An 18,616-nucleotide genomic window follows, 5' to 3' on the forward strand; every position below is an offset into this window, starting at 1 on the left:
CCTTTCCTTTCATTTCCTGTTCCATTCCTTTCCTCTTTCCTTCCATTTCTTTCCTTCCTTTCTCCTCCCCCTTCCTTCTCTTTCCTCTGTTCCATTCCTTTCCTCCTTTCCTTTCCTTTCCTTTCCTTCCATTTCTTTCCTTTCCTTTCTCATTCCCTTTCCTTTCCTTACTATTACCTGCTCCATTCCTTTCCTCCTTCCCTTTCCTTCCCTTTCCTCTCTTCCTTTCTCCTCCCCTCCCCTTTCCTTTCCTTCTTTCTTTTCCCGTTCCATTCCTTCCCTCCTTCCCTTCCCTTCCCTTCCCTCCTGGGCCAAGGTCACTTGGCACACAGCAAAGGCAGCTCCCTTCTCCTCAGCTGCTTGGACTACCCATCCAAAGCCCCATGCGATAGATCACAGCCAGCAAAAGACGGCAGGAAGTGAGGCTCGTTCATCATACAAGCAGAAACACACACACACACACACACACACACACACACACACACACTGCACTGCACTGCTTTCTCCCGCCTCTCGCCCCTCTGGCATTTGCAACTCCCTCAAAACTTTGCTGAAGTGGATCCTCCCACCCTGGGAATGGAGTGAGCCTGTTTGTCATATAGAAAAGTGAAACAGCAAAGGTGCCGCCGCTGCGACATGGCAACTGCAAAAAAGAGCTCCCTTTGTTTTTTCCTTTCTCTATCCCTTTCTCTTTCTGTTTTGTCTTCTTTTTTCCTTCCTTCCTTTCCCCCCCCCTCCTCCTTCCTTCTTTTCTTTCCTTTCCTTTCCCCTGTTCCATTCCTTCCCTCCTTTCCTTTCCTTCCATTTCCTTCCTTCCTTCCTTTCTCTGGGTGGTGGGAGAAGCTCCTCTCTCACCGCCAAAAGAAAGGATTTTATTCGCTAGATGCTGAGAGCGAGACTCAAGGCAGACAGCAGCACAGAAGACCAGATGGGGCTCTCTGCCTCTCGCTCTTTGCATCAGGCCAGTCCAGTAGTCTGGGACATGGGGCACGTGGCTGCTTGGCCATCTTTTTTTTAAAAAAAGAACAAACCTCTAATAGCGTTTAATTTTGACACACATCATTCTGTATCTCTGTCCCACAGCAACTCTTTAATACTTCAGTGAGAAAGACTGTGAAAGGTTTTGCCTAAAACCAGATCTAGAGATAAAGTGTGATCATCCCTCATCCCTTTTTTTCCTAACTGATCCAAAGAGCTCAGGTTTTGGAGGTGGGGAAGGAAAGAGGGGAAGAAGCGCGAAGAGCCCGGAGCAAAGTCTGGACCTCCACCAGCAGGAATCCTGCAACCAACCCCTTCCCAAAGCCCCTTCCTACCTTCCCCAAGCAGTGCTGGTGCCGCTGCCCCATGCCCCTCCGGGTGATGCACCCTGAGAAGAGCGCTCAACTTCTCTGGCATGCATGGCTGGGGGCCAGAGCCCAGAGTCTCCACCTCTTTTGGTGCTTGAAAGCTGCTGATGGCGAGTTGGGCTCATGAAGCTGAAGAGAGGAGGCTGTGATGGATAGATGGGTTCCTTTTTCACCTTCCCCCCTGCGATTGTTTCCATTGGCTCCGAAATAGGAAGGGTGCACTGAGGGGAAGGGTTGGCAAAGATGGGTTTCATGCTGCAAACCGGGGAGACCCACTAGCTTTACAGATTGCGACACAGCCGGGCTGGCCGGAGGAAGCTCACGAGAAACTTGTTGCGATCCCTCTGTGAGTTATTATTATTATTAAGTGAATACAACACAGCAAACTAGATCACTATGCTGGACTTTGTATTTCATCACCAGTCAGGTGCTTCCCAAGCACCTAAGACTGAGTGATGTAGCGGCGAATTATGTTTGCCGATCCCAGTAAAGCGGCCTTTTTCAGTTGACAGATGGAGATTTTGTCAATTCTGATGGTTTTCAAATGTCCGCTGATATCCTTTGGCACTGCGCCCAGCGTGCCAAGTACCACTGGGACCACTTTCACTGGCTTATGCCAGAGTCATTGCAGCTCGATTTTTAGATCTTCATATTTCACTAACTTCTCTAGCTGCTTCTCCTCAATTCTGCTGTCCCCTGGGATTGCGATATCGATGATCCATACTTTCTTTTTCTCCACAATCAAGATGTCTGGTGTGTTATGCTTCAGAATTCGGTCAGTCTGAAGTCAGAAATCCCACAGTTGCTTTACTTGCTCATTTTCGACCACTTTTTCGGGCTTATGATCCCACCAATTCTTTGCCACTGGGAAATGGTAGTTCCAGCACAAGTTCCAGTGGATCATCTGTGCCACAGCATCATGTCTATGCTTGTAGTCAGTCTGTGTGATCTTTTTGCAGCAGCTGAGTATATGATCGATTGTTTCATCTGTTTCTTTACAGAGTCTGCACTTTGGATCGTCTGTTGATTTTTCAATTCTGGCTTTGATAGTATTTGTTCTAATGGCCTGTTCTTGTGCCGCCAGTATCAGTCCTTCTGTCTCTTTTTGAGTGTTCCACTTGTAAGCCATGACCAGGTCTTTTCTTTATCCACTTTGCCTTAAATCTTCTCACAGAACTGGTCATGCAATGCTTTGTTCCACCAACTGTCCATACGACACTGAGTTACAGTTTTTCTGTACTGGTCCTTAGTTTGCTTCACCTTGAGAAGCTTCCTATTGTTGACCTCCATCAACGCTGACTCTTTGCTCTCCTTCACATAGCTAATGCATGCTTCTCTTCTTCCACTGTCTGCTTCACTTGCAAAAGTCCTCTGCCGCCTATTTTCCTTGGTAAATACAGCCTGTCAACATCACTGCGGGGGGTGTAGTGCATGATGGATTGTCATTAATTTTCTGGTTTTCCTGTCCAGGTTGTCCAGCTCTGCTTGAGTCCAGTTCATTATGCCAGCTGTGTATCTAATGATAGGTATGGCCCAAGTATTTATAGCCTTGATGGTGTTCCCACCATTCAGTTTGCTCTTCAAAATTTTTCTGGTCCTCTGGATGTACTCTTTGCTGATCACAGTTTTCATATGGCCATGCTTGATATTATCCAGTTGCATGATGCCCAAGTATCTGTACGATTCTGGCTGGTGGCACTTGATGGTTTGACCATTTGGCATTTCAATGCCCTCACTTTCAGTGATTTTCCCCTTTTTCAGTGCCGCTGTGGCACATTTAGATCCAGGCCAAACTCCATGCTGATGTTCTTGCTGAAGATTCGCAGAGTGTTGGTTAGTGACTGTATCTCAGTTTCTGATTTTCTGTACAAATTCAGGTCATCTATATACAGTAGGTATGAAATTTTTGGTGAATTCCTAGCAGTTTGGTAGCCTAGGTTTGTTTTCTGTAGGATGAGTGACAGCGGGATTATAGCGATGATGAATAGCAATGGGGACAAAGAGTCCCCCTGGAAGATGCCCCTTCGGATGTTGATCAGTCCATAGCTTTCATTCCCAACAAAAAGCTCAGTCTTCCAATATTTCATCGCCTTTTCTATGAATTTCCTGATGTTTTCATTGACTCCAATGACTTCCAGGGATTTTATGATCCAGCTGTGTGGCAATGAGTCAAAGGCTTTCTTGTAGTCAATCCAGGTCATGTATAGGTTTGTCTTCCTTACAGTTCTCCGAAATCATTTTATCAATTAGAAGCTGGTCTTTCTTATCTCTACTTTGTCTTTTATTGCCCTTTTGCTCCACTGGCATGATGTCATTTTCTTCTAGGTAGTCCTGAATTCTGTCAGCTATGATACCTGTCAGCAGTTTGAGCATGGTCGGTAAACAGGTTATTGGCCTGTAGTTTCCTTGTATGGCTCCTTTCGCTGCGTCTTTCTGTATTAAATATGTTCTGCCAGTTGTAAGCCATTCACTGATATTTCCTGTCTGCAGCATTTTGTTGAACAATTCGGCCATTTTTGCATGCAGGCTGGTCAGGTATTTCAGCCAAAAACCATGCACCTGATCAGTGCCAGGGGATGTCCAGTTCTTTACCCTCTTCACTCTTTCTGCAATCATTTCAGGTGTTATCTCCAGCTGCTGCATATTGCTCCCTGAGAATTCCTTCTCAAACTCCTTTATCCACTCAGCAGTCCTATTATATTCCTTTTCGACCTCCCAGCGATCTTTCCAGAACTTTGTTGTTATTTTCACCTCTGGCTTTTCAATTTTCTTATCTGTTTGCTGATGCGGGTTCTGGTAGAACTGCCTCTGGTTGGATTGAAACGTTCGATTCTGCCTGTACTGGGTGATCCTAGCTTCATATCGCTCAATTTTTCTGGCTGTTGCTGTTATCTGCTGCTTTACAATTTCCAGAGCTTCCTCAATCTTTCTTGTACTAAGCCAGTACTTTTTTGTCAAATAGTCTTTGATCTTCTGATTGTTCAGTTTCTGCTCCTTAATGTTCTTCAAGTTACTTGCATCTGATCTCAAGCTTATGATTTTCAGTTCTAGTAGGATTTTCCATTTTGGTTTTCCAGTTGGTTTTCCGATTGGTTTCTGTTGCATTAATCCTAGTTCTTCAGTTACTATCACAGCTGTACTGTAGGCAAGCTGATTCAATTCTTCAATTGAAGTTACATTGACAGATGCAAGTGCAGAGTTAATATCTTCCATCAGTGGGACAAGTCGTTTCTTGCTTATGTTTTTTAAGGTGGGCAGTCTCTTTAGCTCTGCATTGGGCCCTGCATGAGCAAGTATTAGGTCCTTCAGTTCTTGCTGCCTTTGAGTCATAGTGCCAAGTGTCTCATCTGCAGCTTCTTGCTGTCTTCCCAAGTTTTCATCAGGTTCCAGCTGTGCAGTGACTACAGATCTTATTGGAACTTCTACTGGTGCCAGATCAGATTTTGGTGTTTCTATTTTGCAAATTTTCTGTATTTCTTCTAATTCAACTTCACTGAACATTTGGTTCCTGGTTATGAGTCGTCGCTGATCAGCCAGTCGAAGTTCCATTACTTTTGAGTCTGCATATTCTTGTTTCCATAATTGGTACATCCGTCTTTGATATCCACGTTTTTCAGGCTCCGATGTATAATAACACTTCATGATTGTGTGATTCTCTGTCATTGAGAATTTCTGCCGCTTTTTGATTTGTAAGCTTTTGTTTGTTTTGTTCCTGTAGCTCATTTGTCAATGACTGCCCAGGTTCCACAGCAGCCACCGCGGTCCTTTTATCCTTTTTATCCGAGCAAGTATGGACTTCTTTTTGTTTTGTCTCTCCATTAGTTTAAATGGGTTAGATACGTTTAGTCTGGCTCCTCTGCTTTGACCACTCCGGCAAGGTTAGACCTACCAGTAGTTTACACCAGTGATTTTCAACCTTTTTTGAGCTGCGGCACATTTTTTACATTTACGAAACCCTGGGGCACATTGAGCGGGGGGGTGGGTGTTAAAAAAAGTTTGGACCAAAAAATTCTCTCTCTCTCTCTTCCTCCCTTTCGCTCTATTTCTCTCTTCCTCTTTCTCTCCCTTCCTTCCTCTTTTTTTCTCTCTCTCTCAATCCCTCTTTATTTCTCTTCCTTCCTCTCTTTTTTGCTCTCTTTCACGCTCCCTCCCTCCCTCTATGTCTTTCTCTCTCTTGCTCTCTCTCTCTTGCTTACTTTCTCTTGCTTTCTCTCTCTTGCTCTCTCTCTCTTGCTTACTTTCTCTTGCTTTCTTTCTCTCTCTCTCTTGCTTTCTTTCTGGAACCAACTCCCCCCAGAGATCAGAATTGCCCCCACCCTCCTCACCTTTCGTAAGCTTCTTAAAACCAACCTCTGTCGTCAGGCATGGGGGAATTGAGATATTCAATACAATTTATGCATGGTATGTTTGTGTGTATGTTCGGTTTTTTAAATAAGGGTCTTTTAATTATTTTAAATATTAGATTTGTTTTATGTTGTTTCATTATTGTTGTTAGCCGCCCCGAGTCTTTGAAGAGAGGCGGCATACAAATCTAATAAATAAATAAATAAAATTCTCTCTCTGAGCTTCGCGGCACACCTGACCATGTCTCTGTCACGCTGTAGATTGACAGCCTCCAAAGACATTGAGAAACATCCAGTAGTTAAATAGTTAACTCTATTTATTAATGTATCTCCTCCTTTGTGATGTAACTGCTTTGCTCACATCCTCCTCCTTCAAGGAAGAGAAGTAATTAAGCCGACATTACGTTTTACATTCTCTAGCAATGTAGATGTCCATTTTATGTCTCTTAAGACAAACTTTATTTTTTCTACTTTTCTAATAAAAGTTTAGTTCATTCGAACATGCTTTGTTTGTACTTTAATAGCCATCTCCTCCGGAAGGTCCTGGCTCAGTCCTAGCGGGCTGGGCACCTTGCAAAGGTAAGGGCCCTCTGATCCAACAGTCTCATGGCACACTAGTGTGCCGTGGCACACTGGTTGAAAAACACTGGTTTACACTACCACCGGCACAGCTCTCAGCTTCATTGAAGCACACAAGCCCCACTACCACGACAAGGCATACCTATCAGTGGGGTTATTATTATATTATTATCAGTGGGGATTATTATTATTATTATTATTATTATTTATTAAATTTGTATGCCGCCCCTCTCCGAAGACTCGGGGTGGCTCACAACAACAAAAACAGTACAAATCCAACAATTAAAACAGTTTAAAACCCTTAATATAAAAAACAATCATACATCTCATACAAACCATACATAAAACGGAAACGGCCCAGGGGGATCAATTTCCCCATGCCTGACGACAAAGGTGGATTTTAAGGAGTTTACAAAAAGCAAGGAGGGTGGAAGCAATCCTAATCTCTGGGGGGAGTTGATTCCAGAAGGTCGGGGCCACCACAGAGAAGGCTCTTCCCCTGGGTCCCACCAAACGACATTGTTTCATCGACCGGACCCGGAGAAGGCCAACTCTGTGGGACCTAACCAGTCACTGGGATTCATGCGGCAGAAGGTGGTCCTGAAGATATTCTGGTCCAATGCCATGAAAGGCTTTAGAGGTCATAACCAACACTTTGAATTGTGACTGGAAACTGATCGGCAACCAATGCAGACTGCGGAGTGTTGGTGTAACATGGGCATACCTTGAGAAGCCCATGATTGCTCTCGCAGCTGCATTCTGCATGATCTGAAGTTTCTGAACACTCTTCAAAGGTAGCCCCATGTAGAGAGCATTACAGTAGTCGAACCTCGAGGTGACGAGGACATGAGTGACTGTGAGCAGTGTCTCCCGGTCCAGGTAGGGCCTCAACTGGTGCACCAGGCGAACCTGGGCAAACGCCCCCCTCACCACAGCTGAAAGATGGTGCTCTAATGTAAGCTGTGGATCGAAGAGGACCCCAAGTTGCAGACCCTCTCTGAGGGGGTCAATATTTCCCCCCCTGGAAATGGACGGGCAGATGGAATTGCCCTTGGGAGGCAAGACCCAGAGCCACTCCGTCTTATCAGGGTTGAATTTGAGTCTGTTGACACCCAAACAGACCCTACCAGCCTCCAGGCACCGGCACATCACTTCCACTGCTTCGTTGACTGGACATGGGGTGGAGATGTAAAACTGGGTATCATCAGTGTACTGATGATACCTCAGCCCATGCCCCTGGATGATCTCACCCAGCAGTTTCATGTAGATATTAAATAGTAGGGGTGAGAGGACTGATCCCTGAGGTGCCCCGCAGGGGAGAAACCTAGAGGCCCCACTAACACCAACTGCGACCGACCGGAGAGGTAGGAGGAGAACCACTGAAGGACACCAACCCCTCCAGCCGGTGCAGAAGGATACCATGGTCGATGGTATTGAAAACCGCTGAGAGGTCAAGAAGCACCAGGACAGAGGATAAATCCATGTCCCGGGCCCACCAGAGATCATCCATCAATGAGACCAAAGCAGTTTCCATACTGTAGCCGGGCCTGAAACCTGACTGTTGAGGGCCTAGATAATTGGCTTCTTCCAAGGACCGCTGGAGCTGTAGCGCTACCACCTTCTCAACAACCTTCCCCATAAAGGGAAGGTTGGAGACTGGATGATAGTTGTTGAGAATGGCTGGTCCAGGTAAGGCTTCTTGAGGAGGGGGCACACAAGTGCCTCCTTGTAGGGAGCCGGAAATGACCCCCTCCCCAGAGAAGCGTTATCCAATCGGAGTCGAGTTCCACCCGGATCCAAGTGACTTTATCAGCAAAAAATGTGTTAAAATCCTTGGCACTGCTCTCAAGGGCTCCCCAACTCCCCCCTGGTTAAGAAGGGAGTGGGTCACCCTAAACAGAGCAGCCGGGCGAGATTCCGCTGATGCAATGAAGGCAGCATGATACATGCATCTTGCCGCCTTGAGCGCCACTTTGTAAGACGTAATATGAGCTCTTACAAGTGTTCGGTCGGATTCAGACTTACTCTTTCTCCATCGCTTTTCTAGACATCTCTTCTGGCGTTCCACCTTCTGCCGTATGAATCCCGGTAAAACAAGGAGCTCTCGGGGTCTAGTGCCACACAGAGGTCCCAACGGCGCAATCCGGTCAAGAGCCTCTGTTGCAGCCTCTGGAATAACCCCAAGTGCCCTTTGAAAGCCCTCTGGGTCCATCAGTCATCTGGGGCGGAACTGTCTAATCGGTTCCGCCTCCCTGCGGGGGAGGATTGGAGCCAGGAAGTCAAGCTGCAGTAGAAAATGGTCTGACCATGACAAAGGCAACACTTCTAAGCCCCTTAGTCTCAGACCATTACTCAATTGCTCAGAGAGGAATATCATGTCGGGTGCATGCCCCCCCTCATGAGTTGGACCCTGTACTACTTGAGTCAGGTCCATGGCTGTCATAGTGGCCGTGAACTCCTGCACTAGCCCAGAGGTTTCACCAAGCGACAGTAGGTTAAAGTCCCCCAAGACAATAAATCTGGGGAACCCTACCGCAAGCCTGGCTACCTCCTTGAGCAGACAGGCAGGGCTGTTGACACACAGCTGGGAGGCAGGTACATGAGCAACAAGCCCACCTGAACCCCTAAGTCCAACTTCACCAGGAGGGACTCACAACCCACAATCACTGTAGCAACGAGTGTACGCAGGCAAAAGCTCTCCCTGGCTATGATAGCCACTCCTCCCCCCCTTCCCTGGGGTCAAGGCTGATGTCATACCTGAAACCCGGCTGGGCAGATTTCAGAGAGAGGAACTCCTCCCTCCGGGCCCAGCCAGGTATCAGTCACACATGCCAGGTCAGCCTTCTCCTCCAGGATCAAATCCCAGATGAGTAGAGCTTTATTTACCACCTACCTGGAATTGAGTAGCAGCAGCCTGGGTCAGGATTACACTCATCACCAGTACCCAGGGTTGAGCTCATGGAGCCAGAACAAGGGATCGTTGTTAAGCAGTGATCCCTCATTCCCCTGGAATGGCTAGATCTGTGACTCCTGTCTTATCTGCATCTCCCCAGCAGCACCAGGATATTCTGACCCTCTGCCACCCCAGAGATAGGTTCCCCCTCCCGTCCTGCCTCTCCAACATCAGGTGGGCCAAATATGTCATTCATACCATTCCCATCTACCTCAACCATACCATAATCCCAATCCCAATCATTCATTCCATATTACATATTATTCACCTAGATATCATACATTTAGCTGCATAGACTATATATTAATGAATGGGGGGAGGGCAATATACAAGTTAAAAAAGTAGATATTAAAAGTATTTGGTTATCAGATCATGCCACACAGAATTGGAAATAGGTCAGGAACGCAATCAAAGAATTTGGAGATATAATGTAACTGCTAGTGAACAAGATAAAGAGAAATTGCAAACAGAGTTATCTGAATATTTTAGAATTAATGATGTGGGTGGTATTAAACAATCAATTGTGTGGGATGCATGTAAGGCTTTTACGAGGGGACAATGTATATGTATGGAAGCAGATATTAGGAAAAGGTAGGGTTAGATAGAGGGAAAGGAAGATAAGGGAAATAGATTTGATACAAGAGCAGTTAAGATTAACTAAAAGTAAAGATTGGAATAGTTTATTGAAATTGAAAAAGAAACAATTGATGGTGTATGATGAGATCAAATGGAACAAGATGAGAATGATGATGCGACAAAAACACAGAGCTGGGGGACAAAATCAATGCAGCAAATGGTGAGATATCTGAAGAAGAGGAAAGAAAAATCATGTATTTTATCATTGAGGGACTCTAGTGGAGTGGTTAGATATGGTAATGAGCAGTTAGAGAAGATAATGGGGAAATATGAAGATTTGTATAAAGAGGAGCAAGTAAAGATAGGAGTCCTCAAGGTTGGGAAAATAGTAAGTGAAGAAGATAAACAAGATGAAATTGCTAGAGTAATTAAAGGGTTAAAACAACCCAAAGCACCGGGCCCGGATGGGTTTACAGGGAATTTTATAAAACTTATGTGAATGTATTGTTGCCGCATTTGGGGAAACTGTTCAATAATATATTGTTAAATCATGATATCCCGCAGACATGGAAGCTTTCAGAAATTGTTACTATTCCAAAGATGGGTCGAGATTTAAGAGAGCCTGGGTCCTACCATCCGATCAGTTTGGCAAATCAAGATTATAAAATATTTATGAAAATATTGGCAAATAGATTAGAAAATATTTTATCAAAAATAATTGAAGAGGATCAATACGGATTTGTGAAGGGAAGGAAAATAAGCGAACCGATTAGAAATGTAATAAATGTGATGCACCACATTTACTAAATTTACTAAAAGGAAATTGGGAATTTTGAAATTAGATGTGTATAAAGCCTTTGATAAAATTAACCATAGCTATTTATATAAATTATGTAAGGAACTAAATATGGGGGGAATTTTTTGTGAAATTATAAAAGAGATTTATAAAGGGAATGAAGCGTATATAAGAGTGAATGGACAAAGAACGCAGAATATTAAAATATTAAACGGCACCAAGAAGGGATGTCCTTTATCTCCAAAATTATTTGTAATAGCAATAGAGATCTTAGCTAATAAGATAAGATAAGACAAGATAACACCTGGGCAGGATATAGAATAGGGGAATTAGAAATGAAAATAAATTTATTTGCAGATGATGCAATTATATTGACCCAGACCCCGATGGAGATGATTAAAGGTATAACAAATATTTTACATGTTTCTATAGGGTCGTCCAATATGAATACTAGATCGTCCGCATAAGCCTGTACCTTAAATTCCTTTTTCCTAACCTTCAAGCCTGTAATCTTTACATTTGTTCTTATTTGGTTAAGCAATGTTTCCACCACTGGAATGTATAAAAGCGGGGATAGCGGACATCCTTGGCGTACCCCTTTCCAAATTTGGAATGAGTTTGTTAATTCACCGTTAATTATAATTTTTGCAGATTGAGTATGGTATATTGTTTGTATCATTTTAATAATTTTTGGTCCGAATTTCATTTTTTTAATTACTTCCAGTATGAATTCCCATCTCAAGTTGTCAAAGGCTTTTTGAGCATCTAGAAACATAAGGGCTAGTTGTCTTTCCGAATGTACCTCGTAATATTCTAAAACATTCAATATCGTTCTTGTGTTATTTCGTATATATCTTCCTGGCAGAAATCCGTTTTGATCATCATTTATTCTTTTGTTCAAAATTGGTTTCAGTCTCTCTGCCATAATTGACATAAAAATTTTGTAATCAACATTAAGAAGCGATATTGGTCTATAGTTTTGTATATTTTGTTTTTTAGAGGGGTCTTTTGGTATCATACTTACTAGCACCTGTGTCCAAGTTGTAGGTAATGCTTCTTTTTCTAACACCTCATTAAATATAATTAATAATATTTCCCCTAATATTTCCTTTAATTCTTTATAAAATTCAGCCGGTATCCCGTCTGGGCATGGTGTTTTATTATTTTTTTGTTTGGATATCGCGTTTTCCAATTCTATTAAGGTTATTTCTTTGTTTAGTATAGCTTTATCTAATTCTCATATTTCTTCTACTTTTACATCATCTAGATATTTATTTAATTGTTATTTATTTATTTATTTATTAATAGAGTTGAAAGGGACCGTTAGGTCATCAAGTCCAACCCCCTGCCTGAGCAGGAAACCCTACAGCACCCCAGCCAAATGGAAGTCCAATCTCCTCTTGAAGGTGTCCAGAGTTGGGGAGTTCACCACCTCCCCTGGCAGGCAGTTCCATTAGTTGATCGCTCTGACCGTCAGGAAGTTCTTCCTTATTTCCAGGTTGAATCTCTCCTTGGTCAGCTTTCAATCATTGTTCCTCGTCTGGCCCTCTGGTGCCCTGGGGAATAAAGAGACCCCCTCCTCACCGTGGCAACCCCTCAAGTATCTGCAAACTGCTATCATGTCCCCTCTAGACCTTCTTTTTTCTAGGCTGTCCATGCCCAGTTCTCTCAATCTCTCTTCGTAAGTCTTGGTTTCGAGTCCCCTAATCATTTTGGTTGCTCTTTTTTGCACCTTCTCCAGAGTTTCGATGTCTTTTTTGTAGTGAGGTGACCAAAATTGGATGCAGTACTCCAGGTGGGGTCTGACCAGGGCATAGTAGAGTGGTATTAGTACCTCCCTGGTCTTGGAGCGTATTCCTCTGTTGATGCAGCTTAGGATTGAGTTGGCTTTTTTGGCTGCTGCTGCACATTGCTGACTCATGTTTAGTTGATTGTCCACCAAGACTCCAAGATCTCTTTCGCAGTCACTACTGCTGAGTGGGGTATCTCCCAGGCTGTATGTATGTCTAGGGTTCTTTTTGCCGAGGTGGAGGACTCTGCATTTGTCAGTGTTGAACCTCATTTTGTTGGTATGGGCCCACTGTGATAGTCTGTCTAGGTCTTCTTGTACTCTGAGCCTGTCCTCAAGGGTGTTGGCTACCCCCGCCAGCTTGGTGTTATGTGCAAATTTTATTAGTTCCCCTTTTATTCCCTCGTCCAGGTCGTTGATGAAGATGTTAAAGAGTACAGGACCCAGGACAGAGCCCTGTGGTACTCCACTGTCTACTTTTTTCCATGTGGATTTGGTGCCGTTGAGGACAACTTGTTGGCTGCGGTTGGTCAGCCAACTGTTTATCCATCTACATGTGTAGTAGTCTACTCCATTTTTTTCTAGTTTGTGGATTAGGAGATTGTGGTCGACTTTATCGAAAGCCTTACTGAAGTCCAAGTATATGAGGTCCACTGAGTTGCGTTGGTCAACTGACTTGGTTATGGTGTTGAAAAATGATATGAGATTGGTTTGGCATGATTTGTTTCTGATGAATCCGTGCTGGCTATTGGATATGATCTTGTTTGTTTCTAGGAAGTGGGTAAGTTGTTTTTTGATTATTTTCTCCAGTATTTTTCCAGGTATAGAGGTCAGACTGATTGGTCTGTAGTTACCTGGGTCGGTCTTTTTGCCTTTTTTGTGGATGGGGACTACGTCAGCTCGCTTCCAGTCTTCCGGTAGGTCTCCAGTGATCCAGGATATTTGGTAGATGAGGAGGAGTGGTTCCGCTATGGTGTCTGCCAATTCTTTTAGGACTTTGGGGTGAAGTCCGTCTGGCCCTGGTGATTTGTATTCGTTGAGTTCCCTCAGGTAGTCCCTCACTGTGCTTTTGTCTATGTTGAGTTTGGTTCTGGGGCAGTTTGTTGCAGTTAAATTGCAGATTGGTTGGAGGGAGGTTCCCTTTTGTGTGAAGACTGTTGCAAAGTAGGCGTTGAGTAGCTGTGCTTGGTTATTGCTGTCTGTGATTTCTCTACCCTCTTCGTTTTTTAGTGTGACGATTGTTTCTTTGATTTTCTTCTTATTGTTGATGTGTTGGAAGAATCTTTTTTTGTTGTCTTTGACTTCCGCTGCAAGGTGTTGTTCATATTGTGCCTTTGCTGCTTTTATTTTTTGTTTGCAGGAACTGGCTGTTTGCTGATATTCCGCTTTGGTTATGAGTCCTTCTTTCCATTGTTTGTACTTAGCTTTTTTTCCTTTTATGTCATCTGCAAGGGCTTTGTTTAGCCATGCAGGTTTAGTTTTGGTTTTCCTGTTTTTCCTTTTCATGGGGATTGCGTTGTTTTGGGCGTCTATGATGCTGTTTTTTAGGATCACCCAGGCTTCCTGAGTGGTTTTTCCTTCTAAGAGTTCGTTCCAGGGGCATTGTTCAAGGTTCGCTCTGAGCTTGTTAAAGTCCGCTTTTCTGAAGTCTGGGACTGTAGTGGTGTTAGGTATAGTAGCTAGTGATTGCACTATGTTGAATTTGAGGATGACGTGGTCGCTCTCTCCCAGTTTCCCTTCTTCTTCTGTTCCCTCTATTGTTTCTTCCCTGTTTGTTAGTATTAGGTCTAATATAGCATTCCCTCTGGTTCCTGTTTCAACTTTTTGGGTTAGAAATTTGTCAGCTAGACTGGAAAGAAATTTGGCAGACTTTCCGCTTGGTGCTGAGTTACTTTTCCAGTTGATGTCTGGGTAGTTGAAGTCCCCCATTATTGTCGTGCTGTGTTTGTTGCATATGTCTGTTAGTTGGCATGTGAAGAGGTCGTCCATTGTGTCTGTTTGATTGGGTGGTCTGTAGTATACTCCAATTGTGGTGTTGCTCTTTCTTTCTTTTATGTTGACCCATATGATTTCTAGGGGGTTATCATCTTTGGTTGGATGTAGTTCTGTGGCAGTGTAGTGGTCTTTGATGTATAGTGCAACACCTCCTCCTTTCTTGTTTGGCCTGTTCTTCTTGAAGAGGTTGTAACCCATTATCTGTGTGTTCCAGGCGTGTGTTTCGTCCCACCAGGTTTCTGTGATTCCAATTAGATCATATTGGCCCTCGTGTATTAATAATTCCAGTTCGTCCTGTTTGTTTCCCAAGCTTTGTGCGTTCATGTACAGGCATTTTAGATGTTTGTGTTTGTTTGCAGGTAGAAATTTTTTAATCTCAGGTTTGTTTGTAGGCTTGTCCCGTTCCCCTTCCTTGTTTTGTTCAGTGTTTTGTCGTATAGTTTGGTCACCCTCCCCTCTCAGAGCTAGTTTAAAGCCCTCCTGATGAGTTGGGCTAGTCGGTTGCCTAGGAGGTTCTTCCTCGCTCTAGTGAGGTGTAGCCCGTCGCTTGCTAGAAGCCCTTCTTGGAGATAGTGCAGGCCATGGTCGAGGAAGCCGAAGTTCTTATGGCGACACCATCCTTTAAGCCAGTGATTTATCTGCGGGATTTTGCGTTCTCTAGCGGGGTGTCGTCCTCTAGTGGGGAGGATGGAGGAAAAAACAACCCGAGCACCTGTTTTTCTGATTGTGTTGCCCAAGTGGTCATAGTCTTTCATAATTTGGTTCATGTCTTTCCCTGTGTCGTTGATTCCCGCATGAATCACCAATAGTGGGTAGTAGTCCGTGGGTTTGAGTATTTTGGTGAGGTTTTCAGTTATGTCAGAGATTTTAGCTCCAGGGAGGCAGCACACCTCTCTAGATTGGTTGTCTGGTCTGCAGATGGGAGGCTCAGTTCCCCTGAGGATTGAGTCTCCAATTACCAGTACTCTCCTTTTCTTTTTGGCTGGCTTGGGGTGAGGGAGGTTAGCTTCTGTTGTTGAGGCTTTTGGTGGAGTTGTGTTGTGATTGGTTCTTGGTGGTTCTTTGTCAGATGTTTGCAGGTTTTCTTGTTCCGAGAGTATTGAATATTTGTTGCTTGTAGGCAGTGGGGTTGGGAGGAGGAGGGTTGGAGTTGGTGGAGGCTTGTTTTTTCGTCTTAGGGTGATGTGTGTCCAGCTATTTACTGCTTCTGGGGCGTGGATTCGGCTTAGCTCCTCTGGGGTGTTGGTTTTGTTGGGAGTCTGATGGATTTTCTCGTTGTGATGTTGGTGCTTCAGGGTTGTTAGGTTTTTCTCTAGGTTTTCGATTTTTTCCTCAAGTAGCTGGATGAGTTTGCATTTGTTGCAGGTAAAGTTTTGGAGGTTCGAGGGGAGGAGTGAGTACATGGAGCACAAACTGCAGCACACCATGGATTCAGTTCCGTCTTCATCTATGCTTGTTCGGGGAGTGACTTCTGTGTGCATGGTCGGTGTATCTTCTCTCTCACTCTCTGTGTTGTTCTTTATGTGTGTGGTAGGTTGCAGGGTGGGTGCGGGAGAGTGCAGAGGTGACATGTCTGCTCTTGTTGCTGGGTTGGTGATTTCCTCTGCGTCCCTGGTCAGCAAACCCGGTGTTGTTTTGCCTCGCGGTGAGCTTTTAGCTTCTTCCCAGCATGCACCAGGAGTATGCAAATTACCCCCTGAAGCTCAGATTCCTGATCTTTTTTTGTTTCTTCTCTTTGATATAGTTCAGTGTAATATTTAACCGCGATATTCTTTTTTTTGTCCATTGTGTATTGGGTTTCTCCATTTTCATCCTCTTATACTTGTATATATCGTTCTTCTTCTTTTTTAAATTTATATGCTAACCATCTACCTGTTTTATTTTTGTTTTCAAATTGGTATTGTTTAGTCATCTTTAGTTTTGTGACAATTTCGTCTTGTATTGTTAACTTAATGTTATGTTTTGTTCTATCCCTTTCTTCTCTTATTTTTTCATTTTGGAAATCTTTTTGAATTTCTGTTTCTAGATATTTTAATTTATTTTTATATTCATTTAATTTTTTATCTTTAGACTTCTTAATTTTCGCTGAATATGCTATTGTTAACCCTCTCATAAATGCTTTTGTTGTGTCCCAAATATTCTGAATTGTGGTATCATTATTCCAATTGTTTTGAAAAATAATTTAAGTTCTTGTTTAATATGGTTAATGTAATTTTGATCTTGAAATAAGGCTTGGTTTATAGACCAACGATGATGTCCTTTGCTCGGATTTCTGATTTTTATCAATATTGGATGGTGGTCTGCCCACAGATTTGGGCCTATTTCGATCTCTTGAATTAATTTTCCAATTTCTTTATCTGCCCAAATCATGTCTATCCTGGACCAAGATTTCTGAGGTGGTGAGTAGAAAGTATATTCTAGATTTTGAGGGTATCTCTCTCTCCATATATCTGCCAATCTGTGTTCTCTCACCATCTCATGAAATTCTACTGGTAGGGTTTTCTTCTCTCTCGATTATTTTCTCATTGTTTTGTAGTCTTTTTTAATGCCATACACCACATTATAGTCTCCAATAATACAAATGTTTCCCTTTTCTATCTGTCCTACATGTTCTGCTAGTTTTTTATAAAATTGTTTCTGTTTTGAATTTGTGGCATAAATTGCTATTATAACTATTTCTTTATTTCCTATTTTGATCTTTACACTTAATATTCTTCCTTCTTTGTCTGAATAGATTTTTTCCGGTTGCAGTGTATCCCTAATATATAAAGCTATCCCCCTTTTTTTAGAATCTGTTAATGCTGTAAATAATTTACCTAATTTTTTATTTTCTAATAGTTTGCGGTCCCGGTTTCTTATATGGACTTCTTGTAGGCATAATATATCTGAGTTTTGTTTTATTAATTTCATCATTATCTGTTTCCTTTTAATAGGTGAATTCAATCCGTTGATATTTACTGAAAATAGATTAAGTGTTTTCATAATATTTTTCTTCTTTCCTTTTTCCGGTTCCTCTCTTCCCCTCTACTGATGCTTTGCCGCTGCTCTTGTTGTGACTCTGTCCTCCTTTTGTTGTTTTCCCTTGTCCTGGTCCTCCTCTCCTCTCTTCTCCTCCAGTCTTTCCTCTCGCACTCGATCTTCTATACCTTGGCGGTTATCTTCCTCTTTTTCTAGATGCTGTTTGATAAAATAATCAGCTTTTTCAAACGAGTCAATTTTAATTTTCCTCCCATTCCATTTTATTAAAAGTCCATCTGGGATTAACCATCGAAATGGTATTTCCCTTCTCATCAACTTGGCTGTGACATAATGATATTATCTCCTTTTCTCCCTTATCCTTTTGGGTATCTGTTTGAGGACCGTTATTTCTTTTTCTTGATAGATGATTTTCTCATTTATTGTTGTTTTATATATTTCATCTCTTATAGATTTTTTTGGTGAATCTTACGTGAACTTCTCTCGGTAGTCTGTGATTTTTCGCATAGTTTGTCTGAATTCTATATATTTCATCAATGTGATTTTTCATCTCCTCGACTTCAATTTGTGTATTTTCACTTATTAATTCTGCTAATTTGTTGAATAGATCTTCATCTGCGTTTTCAGAGATGTTTTGGAAGCGGAGGAAATGTGCCAATTTTTCCATTTCCAATATTGCAATCGAGGCCTCGAGATCTTTATTGGCCGCCTTTAATCTTCCTTCCGCTTCACCTCTTTTCTCATCTATTCTCCTTGTGTCTGTTTCTAGTTTTTGAATCCTTTGTTCGTGATTAATTATGATCTCCTGTATATTCTCCATTTGATTTTCTAAACCTTCGATTTTGTCAGACATTTTTTCAAAGTTCTTATTTGTTTCCTCTTGATTCTGTCTTATAGTTTCTTGAGTTGCTGTCGCAGACTCCTGACTCCGTACCATGAATTCCTGGATTAAATTCAGAGAAGCTTGTATTGATTGGAGAGATGTTTTATTCGTTGTCGCCATTTCTATATTAGATTTTGTATTTTGAATGGTTGGGGTTCCTGGTGTAGTTTTTTTCTGGTATTTTGAGAAATTGGTTGACATAATATCTTTCTAATTAGATGTTCCTGAAATGTCCTCAGATTTTTTTAAAAAAAGAAAATTAGTCTATAGGAGATATATTCCATGGCTTCAATTAATTGTGGGGGAGAAGTTGTAGTTTAGATCAAAAATTCAATTAATCCCACTTGTCAGATTTTGCTAATTAACATAGTTCTAACTTA

The 18,616-nt window shown here is 42.6% G+C and overlaps 1 protein-coding gene across 1 annotated transcript; it reads right to left on the reverse strand.

Annotated features, from left to right (window-relative positions):
• Positions 1-17,401: 17,401 nt before the first annotated feature.
• LOC139165395 (rho GTPase-activating protein gacV-like) lies at positions 17,402-18,356 on the reverse strand. Its single transcript, XM_070748578.1, has 2 exons — positions 17,826-18,356; positions 17,402-17,554 (listed from the first exon to the last, which is right to left on the reverse strand). The coding sequence occupies exons 1-2, from the start codon at positions 18,354-18,356 to the stop codon at positions 17,402-17,404; spliced, it is 684 nt and encodes a 227-aa protein (XP_070604679.1).
• Positions 18,357-18,616: the final 260 nt, after the last annotated feature.

Source organism: Erythrolamprus reginae, chromosome 3, assembly GCF_031021105.1.
Source record: "Erythrolamprus reginae isolate rEryReg1 chromosome 3, rEryReg1.hap1, whole genome shotgun sequence".
In the NCBI taxonomy this organism is placed as follows: Eukaryota; Metazoa; Chordata; class Lepidosauria; order Squamata; family Dipsadidae; genus Erythrolamprus; species Erythrolamprus reginae.

Excerpts from the sequence above, each read along its gene's own strand:
- LOC139165395 (XM_070748578.1), bottom strand. The coding sequence starts at position 18,356 with ATGGCGACAACGAATAAAACATCTCTCCAATCAATACAAGCTTCTCTG. Across the intron at positions 17,555-17,825 it reads GACTACCGAGAGAAGTTCAC|CATCTAGAAAAAGAGGAAGA; the intron begins GTAAGATTCACC and ends TTTATCAAACAG.